This window comes from Spermophilus citellus, assembly GCF_964194105.1.
Source record: "Spermophilus citellus genome assembly, chromosome: 3".
Classification (NCBI taxonomy): domain Eukaryota; kingdom Metazoa; phylum Chordata; class Mammalia; order Rodentia; family Sciuridae; genus Spermophilus; species Spermophilus citellus.
The window spans coordinates 80,854,419-80,872,276 of NC_138184.1; the positions used below are offsets into that span (position 1 = coordinate 80,854,419).

Sequence of the window (17,858 nt, forward strand, 5' to 3'; positions counted from 1 at the left end):
AAAAACACATGGCCACACAAAAACTCGTGCACCAATGTTCTCTGCAGCATTATTCATATTAGCCCCAAAATGGAAACAGCTCAAATGTTTATTTTTTTATTATTTTTATCAAATATTTGCTAATGGATGAATGGAAACGCAAAATGGAACATGTACACACAATGAAAAATTATTTGGCCACAGCATGGATGAACCTGGATGAAGAAACCACATGACATGTGATTCCATTTGTAGGATTGAAGCAGAATCCAGAACCGGTAGATCTACAGAGACAGAAAGCAGAGCTGCGGTGCCCAGAGGCTGTGGTCACCCTAGAAAAACTACAGGGAGTAACGAGGTCACAAGATTTTTTTGGAGGGGGGACGGAACTGCTGAGCAACTATAGAGGAGCAATCACTGGGTGGTCGCACAACTTAGTGAACATATTCAAAACTCCTGAGTTGTACCTTCAAAAAGGTAAACTTTTTTTGGTGGTGGTGGTGGTGGTGGTGGTGGTGGAGGAGGAGGAGGAGGAGGAGGAGGAGGAGGAGGAGAGGAGAAGAAGAGGAGAAGAAGAGGAGGAGGAGGAAGAAGAGGAGAAAGAGAAGGAGGAAGAGGAGGAGGAAGAGGAAGAAGAGATGAAAATAAATATCTATTCCTGTGCCTGCCCATGATGTTCTGGTACTTTTGTGAAGGTCATCTGGTAATTCTAAAAGTGAGCTGTTTTAAATTCTATTTTTTTTGTGCTTTCTGTTTTTTCTTTTTCCTTAAAATATGCAATATTTTTTAAATTAAGTGACTATATTCTATTAACATTTTAAAATTTAACCATGAACATAGGGCTTATTGGCTCAGAGCTGGGCCCTCAGCCCAGGCCCTGCTTCCCCCCTTCCCCTCCCAGCCCTGCCTCAGCTGCCCACATCAGAGAGCTCCAGGAACATGACAGAGATACCAAGGGCCAAACAGTTGCTGATGCCTACCCCTGCCCTTGAGGGCTTCACATGGGAGAGCTTGGAAGAGGTCAAATTATTTGACATATGGAGGTCACCCTAGGAAAACTACCAGCTGCTTGGTTCATGCCTGGGAAAATTCAACTACTGATATCATAGGAAAGTTCACAGGTGAATTAAGGAGGAAAGGAAAACCTTTTCGAACTTTGTCAATTGTGAACTTGTTTGCTTCATCTTTAATATCCTCAATGGTGGGAAGATACAGGTCTCTTGGGATGCCGCCATTCTCCTCATATAGAAATTCCACCGTCTGCCGGGCAATATCCACCATGCCTGAAAACATAACAGACCCAGTAACTCTCCACAGAGCATGTAGTCTTGAGATCAACCATGACACTGACAAGTATCTGGAGTGAAATGACACAGAATCTTTTAAACACTATTTATGGGACAGTGTACTTCTTAGAGAAGGCAACTATGCAGTTTCTACCAAGTGTAAAATACTAAAGGCATTACTTCTGAGAATCTCTCAGACCTCTCTTGCAGCAATACAAGCACCAGTGTGCAAAGATCCAAGAACATTCACTGTAGCACTGTTAGTAAATAATAACCACAAAATGGAAATAGCTCAAGAATTTATCAATACAGGATGGTTAAAAATGATGGATCATTATTATGCAGTCATTTTTTTTTTTTTTTTTTGGGTACTGGGGATTGAACTCAGGGGTGTTCTATGACTGACTACATCCCCAGTCCTTTTTTTTAAACTTTGAGATAGGGTCTTGCTAAATGGCCTTGAACTTGTCATCCTCCTGCCTCAGCCTCCCAAGTAGCTAGGATTATAGGTGGTACCACTGGGCCTGGCAAGCACCTCTTTTTAAACAAAGCCTATTTCCATTACATAAACCCACCATCTTTATTTGCTATCTTGCTGTAATGAAGCGTTATGGCAATTTTCTAAGCATAGTTTAAAAAGAGATTGTGATTATAGAAGGATGCTTATGGAAAGAAGCGTCAGAGAGAACAAACAGAAACTGTGGCTTAATATTAAAACATTTTGGAATTAAATAATCTTTCCAAATAGTGGAGAGGAAGAAAAAAAAATACTATCCAATAAGCAGGAATAAGAGTCAAAGGGAGAATGCCAAAGTAAAGCTTGTGGAGGCCAGGGATAGATAGCTTCATTAACCTTCTCCGGGGGACCTGATGACAGGAGGCTGATCACCATTACAGAGGGATCCTTTGGGCACTATGAACCATCTACCTATCCTCCTTTCAGCCTTTCCACTGCTCTGCTGAAGGGGAAAAGTCTCACCTCCATCATTACCATTGTGACATACAGAACTACATTAACTGAGTGCTTACTTTGTGCCAGGCACTGCTCTTAGGAGTTTCAACTACCTATATCAGCCCATTTATTTCTCATATACAAATGAGACTGTTACCATACTGATTCCATTTTAAAGATGAGGAAAGCCCAAGCTCCCGCAGCTGATAAACAGCACATCAGTGACTTTAGATGTGACTGTTAACCACTGGGTTCTTCAGATTCCCAGGACAACCATTCCAGCTGCATTTAGCAGTTCATTTGAATTAAAATGACAGGTGAATAGAGCCTATGAAAGCAAAAGATCCAGAGCTCACTGGCAGTATGGGAGAAGACAAGGTCAAGTCAGGCTGGACACTTGACGAGCACCTCTCCTGATTTTACATCTCCCCCATCTCTTCAAGCCATGCAATGAGCTCCTTGGGAGAACAAAAAGCACCAGACCTAGTTGTAAAGCACCCTTGATCTGGTCCAGGCCGGATTTCCTCTCTGCTTCATTCCGGAAGCGTCTTCGGATGGTGGGAAAAACCTTGGTCTCCCAAGCTTTCACCAGCAGGGCATAGTGGTCCTCCTGAAGGAGAGGCAACCCATGAGCAGAGGGGAGCGCCTCGAGCCGGCAGCATGCCTCCCTCCCTTACAGCTCTTGCCCAGTGGCCTCGCCCAGGTGACACCAGTGATAGCAGCAAGGGGCAGAGCCTCAGATGCCAGGGAGGAACAGCTCAACAAGCTCTTCCCTTCCCTCAACAGCCACTGAAATGCTCTGAGCTCACTGCTGCACTACTGCCACCGGACTGCCCCTCTCCAGCACCTGGACCTGTACTTGGCCATAGCCCAGCAGAGACCGACATCAACTGGTGGTGTGGAAAGATGAGCACGTCACAACCGTTCAGGCACAGCCACCCAGCTGAACCATACCAGCGCTGGCCTTGCAACCTCACACCAAAATCATTCCCTGAAGCTCATGGCAGCCATCAGGGAGCTAAATACATATGGCCACCTCCTAACCTGGGTCTCAGGCCTCTTACCTGTGGAATGTCATCATCGTCATCGTCATCACTCTCATCGTCTGCAATGGGAGGCGGGTGAGGGTCTGGGCCAGAGGTGATGAAATTCTCATAGCTGAGCTCAACTTTATAATGACAGGAGGTGTCACTATCGTATTCTATAACAAAGCAGGACGACAGCAAAATCAACCAAGAGCAAGCTAGAAAGACCATTAACTTCCTACCCTTGGAAAAGCTGGACTTCCTGAGTGTGCATCATGGGTAGACTCCTAGCAGGTGGACAGACTTAAAGCAGAGTCAAGAAGAACTAGGCATCTATGATTCCCCTGAATCCCAAGATAGTTTTTTTTTTTTTTTTTTAATATTTATTTTTTAGTTCTCGGCGGACACAACATCTTTGTTGGTATGTGGTGCTGAGGATCGAACCCGGGCCGCACGCATGCCAGGCGAGCGCGCTACCGCTTGAGCCACATCCCCAGCCCCCAAGATAGTTTTTATGGGTCTGATTTATTCAACTCAGAGAACTTGGAAGATTCTTTCCTATGAGAGAGAACCAAGCAAACACTTCACCCAGTTTGCAAACCAGCATCCCAGGGGCCAGATGTGGCCTACAGATGTGGCCTACAGACAGCTTCAGTTTGGTGAGCTCAGTTTTACTCAATTTTATTAAGACATTTTTCAAATAAAGAAAAGTTTATGATACACACCTATGTGCCTACCATCTCGATTCTATCATAGGCATCTTATTATACTTTGATGGCCACAGTTTTAAATCAACATTTTTTTTAAATGAGTTAACTATAAAATAAGAGATTTTATAAATGCTCTGTGATCCTTAGCTACCTCATTCCGTTCTGCTGCTGCTAACCTGTGACAGCTCCCTGAGGTGGAAAGCGCCTCCCTGGCTGCCATGCCTCCCACCCCGTTTTTTCACTTGGACTGGCCCGCCATCCTCAAGTGACCTATGGTACTTAATTTGAGGTCTCCGTAATGGGGATGGCCCAGTGAAATGGGCTTATGGTATGCACAGCACTCTCAACCCTGGCAGAATGAGACCTCAGGAGGAGGTGACTTACGTTGCTGAGCGGTGGCCACGGCTGCAATCCGGCACGGTGGCCCATGAGTGCCTGGGTCTGATGCAATACTGGTGCCGGCATCGTTGTCACTGTCAGATGCCATGGCAAAGGGCAGGGCCTCGAAGTTTGCGCTAATCTCCTCTGCCAGGTCAGTGCATAGGTCAGCTGCGTTGCGATGGGCCTGCCCCTCGGCATAGGCAAATGGGCGGGAGCCAAAGTTGGCTCGAGTTTTGGTGTTCTGGAAGGAAAGGGCATGAAATAAAGGATTTGAAAGGTCTCTGGTTTCTCTCTCTTCATGGTACTGGGGTCTCATTAAGTTGCTGAGGCTGGCCTCAGTCCTGTGATTATCCTGCTTCAGCCTCATGAACCACGGGGATGATAGGCATGCGCCACTGCATCCAGATTTTTTTTTTCTTCTTTATTATTTTTATTTTTTAAATATTTTTTTAGTTGTAGTTGGACACAATACCTTTATTTATTTATTTATTTTCATGTGGTGCTGAGGATCAAACTCAGCGCCTCACATGTGCTAGGCGAGTGCTCTGCCACTGAACCACAGGGTCACTGTCAAAACCTAACCACAGAATCATTTTACCAGCATCTGAAGGAGCACTGCTACTTTTGTCCTTGTACTGCTGTTAGAATGATGGCTAGAAGGAGTCAGAGCAGTTAGACTCTAAGTGCTTGCTAGACTGTGGGATCAGCACGTTGCTTAGGCTCACTTTGTGCTCCTTTCTGTTAACCATGCACAATGAGGTATGTACAGAAGCACACACATTTACTGCCTTTTTCCTTCTCCTTCCTGATAGAAACAAATTACTAAGATCTGCTCTCTTCTCCCAACAAGGTGATTTACCTTTTTCTGAATGTGAACCACAGGCCACATCCCACCAGAGACATCCTCAAGGTATGGTGAAAGGCGCTGCCCGCAATATGTGAAGTACACCCGGCCCTTGGCTGGCTGCCCTGGTGGAGGTGGAGTACCCTCGGTTCTCTCCCAGCCAATTCCTGCCACGTCACCTATAGTAGAGAATAGGAAGGACACACACACATTTCCTCCCTTTATTGACTCTCCAACAAACTTGTAATTTGCAACCTGTGTGGCAGCCAGATGAAGAAAAAAGTGCCCCCTAAGTTACCAAAAGGGTAATGGCCTTATAAAGTAGGAGGTTTGGTGTACACTAGGGTCAGCAATGACAAGAACTTGGTTTTCACTAAAAGACAAACCACATTTACAGTTCCCAAGTTTATTTAACTTTAACCCATTTAGACCCAAACTTGGGACCACCAGAAGTATTCAAGTTAAAAAAGCCCCCACTGCACTCACCAGGAGAGAGAGTCACGTCTAAGCGAACACTCTTCCACTGGAGCAGACTGGAGCCGTTGTAGTGCACGGCTCGGCCATTGCTAGGGAGAGAAGGAGGGAGTCAAGGGCGAGATGCATCAGCCCACACAGTGGCAGGCGAAGTGCACGGGGAGGGCATCGGCAGCATGAGGGCCACCAGGAACCCTGAAATGTGAGTGCGTTTCAACAGGCATTTCTCACATTTTGTGGGGGCAGAGACTGTGGTATCACTTTAGCATCAATACACCCACACCGACGTCTCCCGAACTGTCTTCATAGAATAAAGGATGCAGGCTCAAATCCATTTGGAAACAAAACCAATCTCTTATTGCAGGACAATTAGGAAGGAACGAAGCCAACAGGCACCGTGAATGTCCAAGCGAGGGAAGCAGCGGCTCCTTTCCTCAAGCTTATTTGAAGACACACCTCGATTTTGGCTTCTTATCTACAAACACCTTGTGGGAAGCTGCTGTTCTCTGAAACACTGACCCACTTTTCTTCTCTTTAAATAAAAGTAGTAGCAGTCACTCACTTGTGGAAAAGGCAAGTGCCCACTGGATTGGTCCAAGCTCCATCTCGTTTCTCGGCTTCTGTAGCAAAGCCAAAGGAAACTATTGGTCCAGTGTCGTCATCAGTATCTCCATAGGAAACAATTTCAATTTCCCAGTAAAAAGATGGGGCCTGAAGAGACACCAGCAGAGGGCACAGTCAGGTGGCTCAGTCAGGGCCCCAACCACTTCCTTGCTCTTTCAGTTTGGAAGAAGCAGCTAAAGGCAATGTGCTGTGTGCTGTCTCACCTGAACTGGCAGAGGTGAGGTGGCGTAGATAAAGGTGCCCCGGGGCAGACCTCCCCCAGCGCTGGGGTCAGCCAGGAATGTGACCGAGGTCAGGTGAGATGAGAACATGCAGGCCCGCACTGGAGGAAACACTCGGGAGGGGCTCCAAGTTATCTCTTTGGGCTACAAGGGGTGGGGGGGGGGAGAAACCTCATTCAATAAAATTGCAGACACAAATGCCTCTATCTCCCAAAGAAAACAAAGGTTATCTGATGGTATTAAAATATCAGCATATTCAGTTGTGTACATATATATAAAATAATTTTACTTTTTATTAGAAACATTGGTTTTGTTGGGGGTGCTGAGGACCAAACCCAGGGCCTCACACACGCTAGGAAAGTGCTCAACCACTGAGCCACGCCCCAGCCATATATATACAAATTTTGATTTCTTTCCCCAAAGGGAACTTCTTTTTTTAAAGGCTATCTCCTTCACCATGTCCACTCCTGTTCCCCAGGAATATTTTCTCTTTTAACTCTGTAAATGTTAATGCTAATACTTTAATCAACCTAATATCATGAAATAGTCTTTTCTATTGGACAAAGCCTGTCTTTTTGACCCCCGATTTCACTGTATCCTACAGAGAGAACTGGGAGATGAGACGCAGGGAAAGACTGAGCTCCAGAGATGTGCGTCAGGTCGCCCTCATAGAGGTAGCTCAAGTCAACCTGGATGCCTGGCAATAACAGCTCGAGCACACGCTCCGCTGCTGCTGGCTAACACGGACAGGGAGGGATTCGCCATCTACAGAGGAGAAAGACCTGAGCATCAAAAGTACAGACAGAAATTCATTTGTGTTTAAAAAACTTTTATATCAATGTGCTGACCATGGCAACTGGAGATGACGATGTTTAAAGGGACTTTTTCCTTTTATATGTTTTATTTTAATTTTTTTTAACATGTAGATGGACAAAATATCTTTATTTTATTTATTTTTATGTGGTGCTGAGGATCGAACCCAGTGCCTTACACATGCTAGGCAAGCACTCTACCACTGAGCCACAACCTCAACCCCCTTTTATACGTTTTTAATGTCTTTAAAAAAATAAGTTTAAGATCACAGAAAAACTGCAAGAATACAGCAAGTCTTATACACTACCTAGATATTCCAACTTATCTTGTGTAATTCACATAATATACAATTCTCCATTTCAAATATATAAGTCAGTGGTTTTTAGTGTATTCGCAGAGTTGTGTGATCATCACCATGATCTAATTTTAGAACATGTTTTTCCCTGCTAAAAGAAACTGTGTACTTCAGAACTCAAAACCCATCTCTCTCCTTCTAGCTCCTGGCAACCATTAATCTGTTTCCTTTATCTATGGATGCGCCTGAACTAGAAAGTTTATGTAAATGGAACCAAGAAACATGAGGTCTTTGTCGATTTCACTTGGCATGACTTTAGGGTCCATCCATGTCATAACATTTATTAGCACTTCATTCCTTTTTATGGCCAAATAATCAGTTGCTTGGATATATCATATTTTGATTATTCATTCAACACTTAATGGACACTTGGGTTATTTTCGCTTTTTGGCTATTGCAAGTAATGTTGCTATCAACAATCAAATATATAGCAATTTTAAATATTTTGTCACTTTGGTTTTTTAAATTAGTCTCTCATTCTCTCTCCAAATACACTTATTATAAAGTGGACTAAATAGCTAAAATTTTAAGGGCTTTCTTTCTCTGTTGTTGATAACAAAGAGAACTATTAATAAATCAATAAATTCTGCCCCTAATGTAATTTTTCAGTATTTATAATGTCAGCTCAATATGCTTTGATATTCGGATGACCGCAAGCACCTACAAAGGGCTTTGCAATGCTCATCCTAAATGTCCTCAACAAGCTGCTGGCCTTCTTTAATGACGTGTGTTGCAGCCTGCAGCCAGGTAGGAGGTGTGAGGGCTCACCTGTCTCCGGTCAGCCTGCAGGGGAGGGGGCGGGGGCCGGGCGCAGTCCCGATAGAGCATCCTCAGCCGCTCACACTGCACCTCCACAACAGCAAGTCGCTCTCCTGCAGAGGGGCACAGGGAATCTGTGGAAACAACTCCTACAACCCTGAACAGAACTCTGACTCCTCTGGAGTAGCATTGAAGCAAAATTCATTTATAGACATCATTTAATTCCTTACAAAGGAGCAAATGCCCTGGGACACCTTTGACTATGACACAGTCAGCAGCATGGCCATGTGGCTGCGTGCATGGCTTGGATGAGGCTGTTTAGATGCAGAACCTGGCTCTACTACTCTGTATTCACTTCTCACTTCCAATACAAGGGTAATAATAGTGCCTAAATCTCATGGTTTTTTTTCCTTTTTAATTTTTTTTTTTAGTTGTAGATGGACACAATATATTTATTTTTATGTTATGCTAAGGATCATACCCAGTGCCTCACACTTGCAATGCAAGTGCTCTACCACTGAGCTACAACTCCAGCCCTTTTGTAGGGTTTTGAGACGATGAAGTGAATTAACTCAGGTAGAGCCCTAAGCTTAGCTCCTAGCACAGGGCAAATAATGGGAACTATTATTCATATTTCTAGTAAATTAAGGCTATTATTCTTAATATCTAAAATGATTTTTAAAAATTAATGCGTATTGAGCCAAATGCAGTGGTGCACACCTGTAAGCCCAGCAACTTGGGAGGCTAAGGCAGGAAGACTGCAAATTCAAGGTCAGCCTCAATAACTTAATGAAACCCTGCTTCAAAAATAAAAATTACTGGGTGCGGTGGCATATGCCTGTAATCCCAGTGACTCGGGAAGCTGAGTTAGGAGTATCATGAGTTCAAAGTCAGCCTTAGCAACTTGGCGAGGCACTTAGCAACTCAATGTCTCTAAATAAAATACAAAAAAGGGCTGGGGATGTAGCCCAGTAATTAAGTACCCCTGGGTTCAGTCTCCAGTATCAAAAAAATAAAAATAAATAAAATAAAAATCATCTTTATATATCAGTATAAAATGCCCTAGGTCCAGTCCCCAATAAAAATAATCCAATCAATAAATTACTTAATGTCTATTGAATGCCTCCTATAAACCAGGCACACTGCTAGATATTGGAGAATATGAAGACATAGGAGGGTATATAAAAAGTGTGAGCATGCACACAAACACACATCCACACAAAGGAGCATAAAGCTTCACTGTATGTTTATGTGACATAAGGCCTAAGCCCAGGCACAGATGAGTGGGCAATAACTTCATTCTAGAATCCAGACAGGCTTAATGAAGATAGTATTGACTTCGATCTTACAAGAGACAGAAATGCAATAAACAGAGAAGAAAGAAAATTCTGGTGGCTTGACACTATGAGAAAAGGTCTAGAAAAGTCAAGTGCAAGAGGTATTAAGAATATTTCATGGGATGGGATCCTGGCTCAGTGGTAGAGCACTTGCCTAGCATGTGTCAGTCACTGGGTTCAATCCTCAGCACCACATAAAAATAAACAAACAAAATAAGGTATTGTGTTCATCTACAACTAAAAAAAAAATTTTTTTTTAAAGAATATTTCACACGACACATGGAGGTTAACACACAATGGATCAAAAAACACCTAAACAACATAAACCCTATAGCTAAAACTATAAAATTCTTAGAAGATGATATAGGCGTAAAGACTCTGGTTAGGCCATTTGGACTATAAATCCGCTAATATTTATTTCATTCCATTTTTAAGTTTTTTTGTTGTTGTTTTAGGTTTTTGGGTTTTTTGGTACTGGGAATTGAACTCAGAGGCACTTGGCCACTGAGCTACATCCCCAGTACTATTTTGTATTGTATTTAGAGACAGTGTCTCACTGAGTTGCTTAGTGCCTCATTTTTGTTGAGGCTGGCTTTGAATTCATGATCCTCCTTCCTCAGCTTCCTGAGCTGCTGGGATTACAGGTATGTGCCACCATGCATGGCCTATTTCTTAAGGTTTTAAAACCACTTAAAAAATTTTTTTTTGTAGTTTCAGATGGACAGAATGACTTTATTTTACTTCTTTATTTTTATGTGGTGCTGAGGATAGAACCCAGCACCTCAAGCATGCTACGCAAGTGCTCTGCTGCCAAGCTACAATCCCAGCCCTTAAACCATTTTTATAGACACAAATTTACAACAGATACTAATGGTTTTTAGATATGACACCAAAAGCACAAGTCACAAAAGAAACCTGGGTAAAGTGATTTCTTCAAAATGAAAATTTTTATTATTTCAAAGTATATTGTTAAGCAAGTGAAGAAACAACCCATAGAACAGAAGAAAATATTTGCAAGTTACATTTGACTTGGGACTAGTATATCTAGAATACATATAGAACCCTTGTTACTCAATAATAAAAAGACAAATACCCAATTTAAAAATCTCCAAGGGATTTGGACAGAAATTTCTCCAAAGATGATGAACAAATGGCTAATAAGAATGTGAAAAGATATTCACCATGATCAGTTATTAGGAAAATGTAAACTAACACCATCATGAGGGACCATTTCCCACCTGTGAGGATAGCTATAATAAAAAAGGTAGACAACACCAACATTTGTAAAACGTGGAGTAACTGGAGCCCTACATGTTGCTGGAATGTAAATGATATGGTCACTTGAAAAACAGTCCCTCAAAAAGGAAAGCAATTCCTTAAAAGTTAAACATAGCCAGGTGTGGTGGCACATGCTATAACTCCATGTTCCCAGGAGGTTGAGGCAGGAGGACTGAAAGTTTGAAAGCAGGGTAGGCGAATTAGAGATTCTGTCTCATAGTTAAGTAAGTAAGTAAATAAATAAATAAGTAAAAGGGCTGGGGGTGGAGCTCAGTAGAGAACTTGCCTAGTATGTGTGAGGCCCTTGGTTCAATCTCCAACACCACCAAAACAAAACCACAAAAAACCCCACAGAATTATCATGTAAGCCAGTAGTTCCACTCCAAGGTATATACCCAAGAGAACTAAAAATATATACCCAAATAAAAACTTATATAAATGTTTACAGAAGCATTATTCATAACAGCCCAAAGTAGAAACAACACAAGTATCCATCAATCAATCAATGAATAAATAAAATGTGGTCTATTCATACAACAGAATGGGATTGAGCCATACAAAAGAATGAAGTACTATAATATGAATGATTATGAAAATATGATGCTGGTGAAAGAAGCCTGACCCCAAAGGCCACATACTATATGATTCCATTTACATGAAATGCCCAGAAGATGCCAATTTATAGAATAGAAAGCAGATTCGTATTGCCAGAGGCTAAGAGTAGAGATTAGGGTAGTAACCACTTACTGTGTATATGAGCAGTTTTTTGAGAGGACAGAGGTAGAAATATTAAGGAATTAGTGGTGAAGCTCACTGAATTGTCCACTTTAAAGTGGTAAATTTTATAGTCTGTAAATTATTCCTCAATTTTAAAACATTCCTGGATTAAAAAAAAAAAAAAAGTAAAGTACACAGCCAGGTGCCTATGATCCCAGCAACTCAGAAGGCTGAGGCAGGAGGATCTAATATTAAGTTCGAGGCCAGCTTTAGTCACTTAGCAAGGTTCTGTCTCAAAATAGAAAATAAAAGGATAGGGGATGCAGCTCAGTGACAAAGTGCCCCTGGGTTAAATCCCCAGTAAGAAAAAGCAAAGCAAAGCAAAGCATAGGGTTTGTGTCAGACAGTGGCTAAGGACTAATCTACTTACACTGTAGCTACAGACACATAGCCACCTAAGGGAAGAAACAGACACACCCAATGTAATCCCATGATATGAATCAGGAAACAAGAGAGATAAGGCAACTTTAAGACAGAGTCAAAGAGGGGCCAACAGTACAGCGGGCCCATAAGGTGTGTGCCTGGGTCCTTTATATTTGGGGTACAAATGTGGATCTTTGCTTCCCAGTGGTCAGGAGGAAGAGAGAAACTGTTCAATTACAGAGCTTATGGCGGCCATAAATAAGTCATCTAGTCATAAGGAAACCAACTATTTCTGATATACACTTTCTAACTATTTTGTTTAAATGACTTAGAAAATTATTCTGGACGACCTCACATACAGAATAGATGATACAATGACACCTGCAACAATGCTGTTATAATTAACCAGTAGCAGTTTCCATGGTGAAGATTCATGCTAAATAACAAGGTAGAAGCTATGCTTGGGGTTGGGGAAGGGAACAGAGCTTACTTGATAAACTTCATTTGCCATGAGGTTGGCTTAAGATAACAGCAGACTCTATAGTGTCTGGTGTGAGAATTTAAAAGTCCTACACTTCAATGAAGAAAAACCTCGTTCTTCCCTGTCATAGTAATAAGAAACTGAGTGGTCTGCTGTGACTCTGTCCAGGGCACAGGCAACAGCTTGGCATCAGTAGCTAGGAAAGCCAGCCACACAGGGCAGCCGCTGCTTCTGACAAGCAGCCACTCAGATCAGGGCTTCCGCAAGATGATAGAGGTGACAGTGTGGAAAGAAACAAGGTGAGAGGAAAGAGGTGGGAGCACAGTGCTGGTGGGGAGCTGGCGTGGAGACCGGTAGGGCAGGGCTCAACTCCAGAAGGATGTCAGCAAGAGACATGAGGACAAGGTGGAGGCACTTGCTCGACTACTCCTGGAGCAGCCACAGTACTCGGAGTATTAACTGGAGCAGGGAAGTCAGGAAGGAGAGCTGATTCCTGAATAATCGGCAACTCTGATTATAAATGTGGCACACTCCTGAGGCTGGGGAGGGGACACGGTGGAGAAACAGCCAGCAGGCCTGGATCTCCACAGAAGGGAGACAGTGAAAACTCAGGAGAAGGGCAAGGAGAAGATGGGTCAGGGCAAACTCAGGGCACCATTTCCTGGAGTGTGGTCTGAAGGCCACTGTGCCATAACCACCTGGGCCACTCTTAACAGCCCTGAGTTTCTGGTGGTTCTTGGGCAGCATTTTATTTTTTTCTATTATTTTCTTGGGAAGTAGTTTAACATGATTCTAAGTTTTCTTAGGAATTTTCAGTTTGAGAGCATCTGGGTCAAGAAATCTGTAAATTAGAAAGTTGGGAGAGGGAGAGACAGCTGAACCTGGGGTTCTGGTTCTCTAAAAGTGTAAAACAAGTCAAGACCTCTTTTGGTTTCCATGGGCTTTGTCTTCAGGTTTGAATCGTGGCTTCCTTTGCTGTTTCAACTCAGAGATCCAGGTAACCTCTTAGGAGTACTACTTCTTCATGGGAACAGCTCCTGGGAGTGCTCCCGTCCTGTGTGACACTAAGTGCTCTCCTCTTTACACAGAGAAGTTATAAGATTTAGATCTCAGTTATTATTACAGTGGCCATATCTGTTACTTAAGTAAGACCAGACGAAGGAAAATAGTGGGAGGAATTCATTGAAATATTTTTGAAAATCTGAGGATCAATATTTACTGTTATAAATTTCATGACAGTTTTATATATCAAATAAAAGGCATTAAAAAATTAAAATCCTAAACTGGGTGCAGTGGCATGCACTACCTGTAATTCCAACTACTTGGAAGGTTGAGGCAGGAGGGTGGCTTGAGCCCCAGGAGTCCAGGGCCAGCCTGGGTAACATACTGAGACTTCATCTCTGAATGAATGAACGAATGAACATCCATTCCATTCTGGCTTCTCTTCATGCCCCACCCCTCCTAATATCATTTATTAAACAGAATTTCTCCTGAGCAGAACTATGATCCCACCTGGGCCATAAGAATCCACTGCTCTGTTACAAAGTAACCCAGAGTACAAGGTGTTTTCTTTGATTATTATGGGTAAGTGACCTTGCAGTAGCAAAGTTTGGTATTTACTTAAAGCTTCAGGGCTATTTCTGGGAATCTGATAAGTGAATTTTTAGTCACAGTTATTAGTATGCATTTCCCACATGATTCTCTTTGTTCTTTTCCAATAAGGAATACAGTTAGGTGGACAATGATCAAAACCATGTGAGACCACTGCTCTAAACTACTACAAATCTTGGCTTGTACATTAAGCACCAATGTTAATTTTACAAATTAAGACCATTTTATTCTATAAAATATGTAGAAGAGAACAACGAGGAATGGTCCTGTAGAAAAAAAGTGATTAAGTCAGCAAATTTTATGTTTGCAAAAAAAAAAAAATTGTTTGCTACAATCAATTGAAATATTTCTTAAAATGTTTTCTAAGCCAAGAATACGAAAAAAGCAGAGGCAGTGAACTAAGGACCTACCAGAAGTAGCAAACTAAATTATGGGCAAAGACCTGTCCCAAGTAATTTTACCCTAGCAGCCCAGGTAACTCATTTTCTCCCATTTTTTTTCTCTAGTCACAGATCTCTCTGAGGTTTACATATGACTGGTTCTTCCGATTGGAACTTCTACTGAATCTTCTTATAAAAGAAGAGATTTGAGAAGTAAATCAGATACAAATAAAGACAAATATATTGGGGAGAAAAAAAAGAATAAAGATAAATTAAGAAGTGAAAAACAAATAAATCCCAAGAGAAATGACCATAGGGAAAAAGAATAAAAAAAAAATATGGACAGAAAAGGTATTAGAGAGTTATGGACAAAGTAAATGGTCTAAGAAATAATAAATAATATAGATAAGAAAAATGACCAAAAAGAGGATTTAAAGAGATCTAAAGGCAAAAATAAACAAATAATAGAAAAAATGCAAGGCAACTACCAATTTATAGGAAATATGAGGGCTAAAGAGCATGTTAAGTGACACCTACAGGGACACAAGCAGAAAAATCAAGACTGGGAAAACCTTTTAGAAAATGTATACCACGCCAAAAAATAAATAAATAAGAGAAAGAGAAAACTATGCTTTACAAGAGTTGTATAAGACATAGAAATTATACCATGAACTTTATTTGGGTCCTTATTCAAATAACCAAATGTAAAAACAAATATGATCTTTATAGGAAAACTAGGAAGTGAAATGCTGACTAGATGTTTACTAATATTAAAGAATTATTAATAAACTTTATGGGGCTCTCCCAATGAGCTGTATCCCTACCCCCCACCCCTTTGATGCCAGGGATTAAACCTAGGGGCACTTAACAACTAAGCCATATCTCCAATCCTTTTGAGTTTTTATTTTGAGATAGCGTCTCACTAAATTGCTTAGGGCCTTGCTAACTTACTGGGGCTGGCTTTGAACTTTTGATTCTCCTGCCTCAGCCTCTTGAGCCACTGGGATTACAAGTGTGCACCACCATGCCTGACTGTAGCCCTTTTTATTTTGAGACAGGGGATTATGAGGTTGCCAAGGTGGGCCTTGAAATTGCATTGTCCTGCTTTAGCTCCCTGAGTTCATAGGGAGGATCATAGGCGTAAGTTACTGTACCCAGCTAAGAGGTCTTATATTTTAGAGAAACATACCAAAATATTTACAGATAAAATAATATCTAGGATTAAAATTATCCCAGGGATGATAGCATAGATGAAGCAGGATCCCCTGTGAGGTGAACTATTAAATTTGAATGATGCAAACACGAGGGTCTAGGACACTGCCCCCCTACTTCTGTATGGTTTTGTACTTTCCCTTAACACCTACCCCCAAGGATGGATGTCAGTGTAAACTCAACCTTGAATTCAAATGTAGCCCATGACAACAGTCAGAATATATATGCCACCCATTAGGGACTTCTTATTCATATTTCTGATAGGGAAATAAAGGCAATGAATTAATATAGATGGAGAAAAGAAAATATTCTAGCAGGGGCCTAAAGGTAAACTGAAGAATGCCTGCTTCCTCGCTGGTATGACTGAAAGCTTTTGACTTATATCTATAGGTCTGGGATATAAGTGAGTTGTGATATACACTCTCCTAGAACTCAGCTGCCTCATGTATGAACACAGTTAATAATCCATTATCAAACAGTAGAGGTGCTGATTATGTGCCATCAAAGAGAGTGGTAAGGAAAGGAACAGGTACTTACCAGCACTGCATTCCTGGGCTACCAGGTTAAGAACTTCAACAGCTGCTGGACACTGCTGTATGAATTCTTCACAAAATAAGCTGTCTTCTAAAAGCTGGGCCATGACCAGGCATGCTCTTAATGTTAAAAGATTTACAATATTTCAAAGTCATCAATGTTTACTCTCTATAATGTCAACTGTGAAAAACATTTCAATCAATTTTGTCCCCCAGTTTAGACTCTCTACTCCTCTTGCTTTTTCTTTTCTTAAAATATTTATTTTTTAGTTGAAGGTGGACACAATTATTAATTAATTAATTAATTAATTATTAATTATGTGGTGCTGAGGATTGAAGCCAGTGCCTCATGCACGCTAGGCGAGCGCTCTACCACTGAACCACAACCCCGTCCCCTTTGCTTTTATTCTTGGCTGGACTGGCTTGGAAATATACAGTCAGTCCTCCATATCCATAATATCCACAGGAGTTTTGCATCTACAGATTCAACCAACCACAGATCGAAAATATTTGGGAGAAAAAAATTGCACCTGTACTGAACATACACAGACAATTTTTTGGTTTGGTCATTATCTCCTAAATAATACCATCTATCAACTAGTTATAATGTAGAAGGTATCCTAAAGATTCTATACAGGGCTTAAAATATACAGGAGGATGTGTGTAGGTTCAGTGCAAATACAACATTGTTTCATACAATGGCTGGAACAACCACAGATTTTGGTATCTGAGGCAGGCCTGGATTCCATCTCCCACAGAAGTCCAAGAACGACTGTATTAGCAACTTTTCTTACACAGTAACTATTGAACTGCTTAGACAGTCTCCACTAAACAGAAATGCAAAATGCCAGGTGACCAATCTTTTTTTTTTTTTTTTAACTGTAGATGGACACAATACCTTTATTTTTTATGTGGTGCTGAGGATGAACCCAGTTCCTCACACATGCTAGGCAAGCACTCTACCACTGAGCCACAACTCCAGCCCCTAGGTGACCATCTTAAAAGCTTTCTCTAAACTGTGCTATTTGGACAATAACAGAGTTCCAGAAGCAAGAGAGAAAAAGCTATATGCTGATTTCTCTCTCATGATTCAATGTACATATTAGAAGTTTCTGAGAGGTTCCATGGTCAGAAAAGAAATTTGTTACTCCTATTTAATGGTAAATAAATGTATTTGTGGGAAGAGATTGCTTTCCTTTCCAACACAGATACTAGCATTCCCTGGTCTTCTGGTTATCGGTTTGGAAAATGATGGACCAGAAACACACCATTGTGGCTGAAGCCATTTGAAAAAATGGCAGTGTTATTCCTGTGACAGAACAAAGTGCTTCTGCCAGAGCAAACCATGCAGCTCGTGTATGCATTCCACATGTAGTAGCTCAACTGCTTGCTTATTTTTTCAGGAGGACAGCTCAATTTTATTTCTGAGTGCAGAAACAGGATGCAACAAAAACTGCAAAAAT

The 17,858-nt window shown here is 41.5% G+C and overlaps 1 protein-coding gene across 6 annotated transcripts in view; it reads right to left on the minus strand.

The window, feature by feature from the left end:
• Positions 1-17,858, minus strand: part of HECTD4 (HECT domain E3 ubiquitin protein ligase 4) — a 188,896-nt gene that overhangs the window by 35,843 nt on the left and 135,195 nt on the right. For all 6 annotated transcript variants that reach the window (XR_014021088.1, XM_081286402.1, XM_081286401.1 and 3 more), the window contains exons 44-53: positions 16,400-16,515; positions 8,433-8,536; positions 6,479-6,640; positions 6,214-6,362; positions 5,664-5,743; positions 5,193-5,356; positions 4,337-4,574; positions 3,282-3,418; positions 2,701-2,827; positions 1,125-1,262 (exon numbers count right to left, since the gene is read on the minus strand). Coding sequence is in view for 5 of the 6 variants with exons in the window: in XM_081286402.1 (XP_081142528.1) it covers positions 1,125-1,262; positions 2,701-2,827; positions 3,282-3,418; positions 4,337-4,574; positions 5,193-5,356; positions 5,664-5,743; positions 6,214-6,362; positions 6,479-6,640; positions 8,433-8,536; positions 16,400-16,515 (1,415 nt within the window). In the remaining variant the exon portion in view is untranslated. The remainder of the gene's footprint in view (positions 1-1,124; positions 1,263-2,700; positions 2,828-3,281; positions 3,419-4,336; positions 4,575-5,192; positions 5,357-5,663; positions 5,744-6,213; positions 6,363-6,478; positions 6,641-8,432; positions 8,537-16,399; positions 16,516-17,858) is intronic.